Raw genomic sequence first — 8,468 nt, forward strand, 5'->3', positions numbered from 1 at the left:
TTATTTCATCAATGACAAAAACAATTGAGGCCAATTCAGTTCGACTTGAGAACTGGGCCATAAGCCTAAAAACTCTGATGATCGGATAATTACTATTGGGAATAGTATAGTTCCTAGTTAGCAATTTATTAATTGCCGAAGATGCTGTGGTGATTTTTGGGTTCTCTAGGTGTTTGCATCTTTGAAGAATACTCGATGTTGCAAGTCATAATCATAGAGATACATAGTTGTATAATAGATAGAGATAGTCCACCAATACTCAGATGTAGAATATAAATATCCAAGTGCCTTCCAAACCTTTAGACATTATCAAGCAAGAGAGAAGAGATCCTAACAATATAATATTATTCTAATGATTCTATTCTACTTTACCTACTTCGCTCATAGTTGTCATACATGAAACAAGTGTAATCAGAGCCTTCTTAGACAATATCCGTCTACAGAAAAGAATCTTGATTGGCCTAGACAACTCTGAAGTCTATCCAGTTGTCTCCGCCTAACAATTTGTTCCTAGAAGAATTCATCTCAGTCCAGTCACAACCTCGGGATCCATATTCCCAGAGAGAGCCCTGATTACACAGATTTATTTAGAGAGTAAAATAAAATTTGCTGCTACGCATTTCATATTTCTGCGAATATTTTTAGATTTAGTCCTAGTGCTCAGTAGATATACCAATTACTAGTATGTGGCTTAGTATTATGATCTAGACTGTCTGCAGTCTTCTGTCCAGTCATCAGTAAGGATCAAGATTGACTAAGACAAATTAGGAGGTGAAAATTAGCACATCCTTGTTTTAAATAAATATCAGACTTGTTGGATGCAACTAGATACTCGGGATATCTAGGATGCATGGGATGTGAGTAACTAAATATTTGTATTAGAATGTACAGCTAATACATCTGACGCAGTGCTTGTCCTTTTTTTTGCTGATGAATAATAATGGCATGTAGGAATAATACTCTATATAGTACTGCAGACTTGGAAGAAATGGTTACAAAAACATATAAAAGTCATTGCAGAGTGTCTGAGTCACAAACAGTCAGATTAGTTTAATAAACAACACTATTTTCTTATAGTTTCAAGTATTTTTATAAACTCCTTCATAGTCTATCACTAGTTGGCTTGGCAGTTCTATGGCACAGCCACTGTTGCATCGGACAAAGCCACCTGGTTGATGTTGCATTCTTGAAATTTTTATTGGAATGGCGGGGTTGGTGGGGGGGGCGGGGTTAACATGGTCAAAACCGCAAGTGTTCATGTGAGCATTTCGGAAAGGTGAAGATGGTAGAGTATGTTAGCCTCTTCATTTCTCCTTCCACAACTTTGATAAATACACAAAGGGTGGGCGTGCGGTCGATACAACGGATAGCTTCCGAACAGAAGTTTTTCACGTATATTCGGTTTTATACATACATTCCGCATTACGTCGTTGTTTGTATTGAGAATTTTGACCAGAAGTGAGAGGCGAATGAAACCGTACTCTAACTGAGGTTTTGAAGCCAAATTGAGTACTTACTCATGCACCAAGTCACTTGGCGAGAGGACCTACTTCATCGCCTTCAACTCCTTGCATGGGTTTATTATTCGGGGAAGCCTCGCCTTCAACTAGAAAGACCAATGGCAGGATGCAGAGGGTGGTTATTCCCGACAACAGAAACCAGGGGAGGATTCCGTACCCGGTTTTCTGGCCAAGAGTGAATGCCAGACCTCCGATCTATTATCAATGGTGTTAGCGACATTTTCCAAATTACACGCGAAATGGATTACCCACAGCCGGCCCCATACCCTTCGAAAGGGCACCCAACGCAACAGCAATTCCGTTGAGGGTGCCCAAAAGCCTCAAGCTAGGACTAGAATTCGTAAGCAGTATAGTGCTACAAGGAAATGAGAAAATAGACGATACACCTCTCGCAAAAAGGAGGAAGAAGAGTACTAAATGCTGGTGGTCGCGTGGGAGGAGGAGCGTAAACGGTGCGAGAAAGTAAATGACTGGGAAGACTAAACTACAGCACCAGAGGGTTCGCAAGGGGCCAAGAGCGTTGACCACGGGGGGGAAAACAAAGAACTAGACGGGTCAGCTTTGAGCATCTCCTGCAATGCCTACTGCACAAGGAGGGGTGGTACTCTTACCTGTAGAAACATCCCGACAATACCGTAAACGGTATAGAAAAAGCCAATGGTATAACTTGGCATGGCAAACCCTCCTGCGAACTTTAAGCCCTGTCTAGGAGTATCCTCCCGCGGATATGACATAAACACGGGGAGCAGCTGATCAAAGGTTATGGTGTGTAGACATATTGAGCAATATACAATAATATTAACTGTGGACTGAAAGGTAAATGCTTGCATCAGCGGTGGCGGCGCAGAATCCTTAAGAACTTCCGGTGGGAAATTCACTTCCCCATCAGTTCTCGAGGAGGAGTCCGCTAAGAGAGAAGTAGTCTCGTCCAGCATGTCCGTGCGGTGCTGCGGGCTCTGGGAGAAAAACTCAATTATCTTTTTCCCAATTTGGCGGCCACGGTCAGGCTCATTCTTCTTTGTTTCAAGGGTTTCCTACATCAGAGGTATCAGACTTCACGATCGAATATGACGGAAGAGTTGTGCATACTTTAAGGAAGAGAGCCCCGGCAGACAGACCACAGACAAGAAGGGCAGCGCTGACTAAGTTTGGCAGACAGAATGGAAATTTCTTAAGAAAGGCCGGTGGTTCTCCCTTAAACCAATTCGGGTGGTTAGTTACAGGATCAGCAAGAAACCCCCCAATAGCTGGTCCGAGAATCGATCCCGTAGTCCACTGCACGATATTAGAAAGGTTTAAGCAGCTTAAGAGGGCAAAAATTTACAATCATCGGCATGACCGAAAACGCTCGGGGTTGAAGCTGTATAGTCAGAATGATTCTGATATCGGTATTATCGTGAACTGGACAACATACCTCCCTTTGTGGAACCATCTCAGCCACCATAGTTCTCAATATTCCAACCTACAAAGGATGTCAGATTCGGTGAATTCAGGGGCTAACTGGATGGCGAATCATACATTCCCATTTACAAGCCCTGAAGAGCACCTGGCGAATATAGCCATAGGAAGAGTAGTCGAGAAACCGAAAATTAAAATGAACAAGAGCGATCCACTCAGCCCCATCAGCATTGTCGGCTTCCTGCCGAACCTGTCACTAACCCGCCCCCAAAAGATCCCTGTGAGGAACTGAGCAAATGAGAAACAGGCGAAAGTTATTCCGACATAAAACGGTATCTCTTCGTGGGGAACTCCAAAGGATTCAACCATATAATACTAGTTCGAAGATGAATTAGCGTCTCCTACCCCTCCTATTCTCATAAAAACTTAGGCCAAAAAGGACTCACCAGGTAAGGAGAGACAGAAGTCAGGGAAACAGGTTCTGCGAGCCGACATGCTGCTGCTAGAAGTTAGCGAACCTCGGTCTCCAACCTGATCACGATATGATGAGATATACCAAGAATGATGAGTTGTCTGATAACTGGAGGGGATAGTTTTGGCTTCGACATGACCAAGATCTCAAGAGGATGTACCCGAGCAGCAAATTAGCTTGTAGCAGATCTGGTGTTGAACCTCGGGATTAGCCTAGGGCTAGCGGGGGTGGAGCAACCTTACTAGTTGATTGCCAATGAAAATTCCTGCTGGTAACGGAACTCCGAACAAGGGGGCGTTGAGTGGCTCTCCAGCGTTTTTGGCAACTAACGACGTTAATATATGATTAAGGAAATAACAAACGGAGGAATGTGGGGAGAGCTCTCAAAAATGAGAAAACTGGGAAATATAGAGGAGATGAGTAGCGCAGAAAATAAATGGAAGGTGGGGGGGTGGAAGCCAAAGAGTAGGACTAAAGCTCGGTTACCTGCCTTCTCGGTGGGGACAATAGTGCAGCATTGGGGTTGAGTAAGTGGGACATTTTTGTGGACGCAGAATACTTCACAGCACTGTACATGAAGGCACGAAGGTCCAGCCACACAGTATGAAAAGTGGAAATTTTTCAATTATCACCCATGGTTACGGGTATTGTACGCAGAGGAGAGTTAAGTTTTGTTCGCATTCAGAATAAGCCCTGTCTTTTACGAAAATGTCTCTCCAGGTATGATATCAAATGATAATACGGTAGGTACAGTATGTACCTATACTTTTTCAGTTCTAAGGTCTACCATCAATGACTCGTATCATACTACCCTAGTGATTTAAAAAGGATACCCCAGCACCAGTACCGGTATGTGTAGGCGTGCTTGGAAGATGACTTCCGGTGGCCCAATTACAAGTATCACAGATCCTTTTAAGAAAATATAATGGATCCCTACTGAAAGAGGGGCTAGAACTGCAGTCGAGTACCTCAACGGCTGAGATCTTAAACACATTTTCCGCCTGTCTCAATGCTAACAGGTAAAGGACGAGAGACGTGAAGACTGACTAGAGATCCAACTCCAATAAAACTCGCTGCTAGTAGCCCCCAAGCACGTTTTGGGAATTAGGGAGAAAAGCCGACTGGCTGCATTCAACTCAACCATTGGTGCAGTGATGATACTCGAGATAGGATTGGCTCGGTGGACTACCGTAACCTTTCACCCACCACAATTCAATGTCCTGTGCATAGATAAGGTATGTCACGTTTTTCTTGCCCTCGGTTAGCGCCCACGCGCCAAATTCGACGAGACACAACATTGAACACTCAGCACCCCTGTGCTAGTTTGGTGCCCTTCGTCAACATCGCCCTTTGGCGCAGAATTCACGCTGGCATCCCACGCGGCTACCCGAAGACTCGTCAAGTATGCCCATCGCTCATTTCTAGTTCACACCACAGCACCGCTGAATACAAGGATGGACCCCATAATTCTTTTATCTTCACCACCTGTCCCTTCGTTGCGAATCACAACTCCCACCAAAGCAAATAGAATGGTGTCCTCCCAGCCCTCGTCTCCACTACTCTCGCCCTCAGCTCTTTTACAAGAACTCGTTGAGAAAGGTACAGCTGCGATACAGAAACAGAATGATACAAGAACCCTGTTATCACGTCAAGTTATCTTGGAAAATGCTTGGAATCTTCCAAACAGCGACAGCCGAGATGGTGTTGTCACCAAACTACCGCCCAAAAGAAAGAGAGCACTAAAACCAACTGGGGACCCTATTGCCAAAATATCTCGAGCGAGGGGGAATTCTATAACACCAACACTTGGCGATTTTCTGGCAAAGAGCAAAGTCTTGGGCGAGGCTGGAGCAAAGAATACCACCAAACCAAAGATTAAAAATACGAGAAAGAAGAGGGCGACGATGAACGATGGTCAGATTGTGGCCAAAACCGCCAAGAAGTCCATGCCAACAAAATCACCATTCTTCGCACCGCAAGATGCAGCAGAAGTGCCCAGCAAACCAGTAATTTATGGGAACCCTTCTTCTATTCCCCAATCCCCGACCAAGCTAATTACCGAACCGCCCATACCCCTCGTCCATAGAGAATGGACTCCCGTGAAGGACACTGTTATTAGTATCGACAGTTCCCCTACTCTAGGCGGCATAGAGACAGGTGAAGGGAAAGACACCAAAGGCAGGGGGACGCTTGACTTTGCAAATATGGTTAGTGAAATGAAGCTCTCGAGTAGCTACAGTCGTGACGGCAGCGCTTTGGCTTCGCTTGGAGGGCTCAATAAGTCTGGCAATGGGCTAATCAAGAAGCGAGCTATAGAGGTTAGTTTATCGAATTATGTTAATACCCTGTATTGCATGCTAATTAAATGTCGTCTGACAGATTGTAAATCTTCCTAGCAACTCTAATATCGCTAGTGGCGAGCCCAGAGCGTCCAAATGTAAACAACCAAGGAAAAAAACAAGGACAATCACAGGCCAAGCAACAACGCAATACCGAGAGGCGAAGGAAGTGACAAGCCACTCTTTGCTCAATTATTTTGCGCTTGAGGACGCCACCTCCGAAAGTGCTGTAGTCGAGAAGCTAACTCGAAAGCGAAAGACAGCTTCTGCGACGAAGAGAGATTCCTCTCCAGCGCCGAAACTTCTAAGCCCGAAGGCTGCTAAGCGCCAATTCGATGAGACAGAATGTATCTTTGGCAGTAGTTCGCAATTGGAAGTTATGGCGGAGATCGAGACGGTCGACAACCTGGAGCCTGCTGAGGATGAGGACACTCCTGACTATATACCCCCTTCGACGTCAATTGTAAGGAGAAATTTCCTTAAAACCTTAACGAAGGATAGGAAGGGTGGGAATAAACTAGTGGGAACGAGACATTGGACAAATATCGGTCTACTCGATGTATCGACGGTTGAAGATTTTGGGTCCCATTCCGAAGAATTTCCTATGGAGCAGCCAATGCTGCCTGAAAGTCGATTAGGGAGAAGGACTGTCAGCAAGCTATGGGATGCAGCGGCCAGAGATTTGGATGGTGGCTTGCTCTCGGTGGAGGTCGTAGACATGTCCGTTGACAATGGGATCCTGTCGTTACCTAGCAACCCGGGACCTGTGGAAGTGATATCGACCGCCAGGAGCTCAAGCTCATCTGAGGGCCCAGCCCTCCCGGATCCTATGGGAACAGTCGAAGATGAGCCAGTGCCAAACCTTCGGATAGAGGGGCATTTGACGAGACCACCAAGTATCGTCGTTCAGGGTGAGGATATGCGAAATTTACAAGTGGAGGGCCAGCCCGCAAACTCTCCCCAGAAAAACGGTGTTGGGGAGGAATTTATACCGCATCTCCGAACAGAAGATATGCCCCCCGTCAAACTGAAACGATTTGTCATTCCAGATGCGGATGATGTAAGAGAACTATCGTTTGATAACTTCGCAAAAACGTCGGATCGCGCATCATCGATGATTCCAAAAAGTGTTACAACTTCGGTTGTAGACACTCCCACAAGCAGGGTAGCTGCTCTTGTCAATTCCTCCGCCACAACCTTCAACCCCGATCCTCAAGTACAGCCTGAGCCATCCATGCCAAACTACAATGCATGGATAACAACAAAATTAAAGGCTGAGGTAGCAAGATACGGATTTAAAGACCTGAAAACCAGGTCTCGAATGATATCTATTCTTGAAGAGTGCTGGCTAGCGAAAAACAAGCGGAATATCGAACAGGATACCAACAAGGGCCGGGGAGCTGCCGCCACTAAGACATTGACCCAACGAACGAGGTCTACTAGTCCAACCTTTACCCATCTTCCGCAATCAGGCTGGCCAAATATCTCTCGCAGCCAAGAATACTCCACGACTACCGCTCCAGGGGCCTCCAAATTCCGGGGGAACAGGCCAACAATAAGGCGATACCCCACTGAGAGCGGGGTTCCTGGACCCCCAGACCGAGGGCGGTCACCGACTCGCAGGGATCAGTCCCTTACCCACCAATCCATGGCGAAGCAATTCGCTGTAGGCAATGCCCCCGGGACAAGCATACAATATCCACGAAAGTCTCAAAGCCCGTCCAACTCCGTACAAAGCACCCCGCCCCTATCGCCTAAACGCAAAGCTAAAAAGCACAAGCAAAAACAAACCGTCTCCCCCTTCTCATCACCTAAGTCACCATCAAAGAGTGTATCTCCTTCCCGCTCGCGTTCCCGTTCCAAATCCCCCAAACTGTCCCGTAAAATGATATCGCGCATAATCCTTGATATCGAACCCGGGAGCGAAGGGTGCAGGTTCTCACATGCGATCTTGATGTACGATCCCATCAGCGTGGAGGAGCTGGCGGAATGGCTGAATGCTCGAGGGATCATGGAGGGTGGGTTTGGTAAGCATACGGTAACTACGAAAGATGTGAAGAATTGGTGTATTTCGAAGGGGATTTGTTGTTTCTCAGAGGATGGATGGAGGGTTAAGAGGAAGAGGTGAAGGCTATTGTCCTTTTTAAGGGTTCTGGGCGGTATGAGCGGAGGTGTGGGAAAATGCGTATCATGGACACTGGGCGTCCACGGGATCTTGAGCCTTTCCTTTCCCTCTACTTTCACTTTGTGCTTGCATTATTGAAGTTGTACATTCAGAAATCCATCACTATGTATGCTGGTGCGATGGAAACCTTGCACGGGTCACGGAATATTTAAATGTGTCTTCGTATGAAATATCATGCGGTTTTGCCTAAGTGGCATGAGAACTACTGCGAGTCGCGCCGCTCAATTGCTTCGAGACGACAATTTGAGCTTAGCAAACAGTAGTTGTCCTAAATACGAGGGGCTGATATCGTGATTTTAAGCATTTCGGAACAATCCGCAGCAGCTGGCAAGCATACCGAGAGGGGGTATTAGCTCCAACATCATTTGGCAGGTGGCAAGAGGTTTGAGTTGCTCCTCGGTATCTTATTGTTCATTGCCAAAATTAACCGCACACTCAGGAACACGAAAAACTTTCATCTTGACAACTACGCTTCCCCCACCAAACCCACCACCGTAATAAAATAAAATAAAATAAAGGCCCTGTTCGGCGCATTACAATAAAAATATATCGCA

General features: G+C 46.0%; 2 protein-coding genes; one reads left to right on the forward strand and one right to left on the reverse strand.

Annotated features, from left to right (window-relative positions):
- Positions 1-1,489: 1,489 nt before the first annotated feature.
- On the reverse strand, positions 1,490-3,877 carry GSTUM_00004772001 (uncharacterized protein). XM_002836546.2 has 10 exons: positions 3,633-3,877; positions 3,475-3,578; positions 3,365-3,417; positions 3,039-3,293; positions 2,935-2,982; positions 2,845-2,880; positions 2,610-2,795; positions 2,132-2,554; positions 1,773-2,066; positions 1,490-1,715 (listed from the first exon to the last, which is right to left on the reverse strand). The coding sequence occupies exons 2-10, from the start codon at positions 3,524-3,526 to the stop codon at positions 1,530-1,532; spliced, it is 1,533 nt and encodes a 510-aa protein (XP_002836592.1). The 5' UTR covers positions 3,527-3,578; positions 3,633-3,877; the 3' UTR covers positions 1,490-1,529.
- Positions 3,878-4,796: 919 nt separating this feature from the next.
- Positions 4,797-7,857, forward strand: GSTUM_00004773001 (uncharacterized protein; the record flags this gene model as incomplete). XM_002836547.2 has 2 exons in its annotated part: positions 4,797-5,708; positions 5,770-7,857. The coding sequence occupies exons 1-2, from the start codon at positions 4,920-4,922 to the stop codon at positions 7,855-7,857; spliced, it is 2,877 nt and encodes a 958-aa protein (XP_002836593.1). The 5' UTR covers positions 4,797-4,919.
- Positions 7,858-8,468: the final 611 nt, after the last annotated feature.

The sequence above is a fragment of the Tuber melanosporum genome (assembly GCF_000151645.1).
Source record: "Tuber melanosporum whole genome shotgun sequence assembly, scaffold_15, strain Mel28".
Lineage (NCBI taxonomy): Eukaryota > Fungi > Ascomycota > Pezizomycetes > Pezizales > Tuberaceae > Tuber > Tuber melanosporum.

Coding starts and splice junctions, on each gene's coding strand:
- GSTUM_00004772001 (XM_002836546.2), bottom strand. CDS start 3,526: ATGTCGAAGCCAAAACTATCCCCTCCAGTTATCAGACAACTCATCATT. Junction 3,294..3,364: donor CTTCTGTCTCTCCTTACCTG/GTGAGTCCTTTT, acceptor TCTTCGAACTAG/TATTATATGGTTGAATCCTT. Junction 1,716..1,772: donor CGAAGGGTATGGGGCCGGCT/GTGGGTAATCCA, acceptor CATTGATAATAG/ATCGGAGGTCTGGCATTCAC.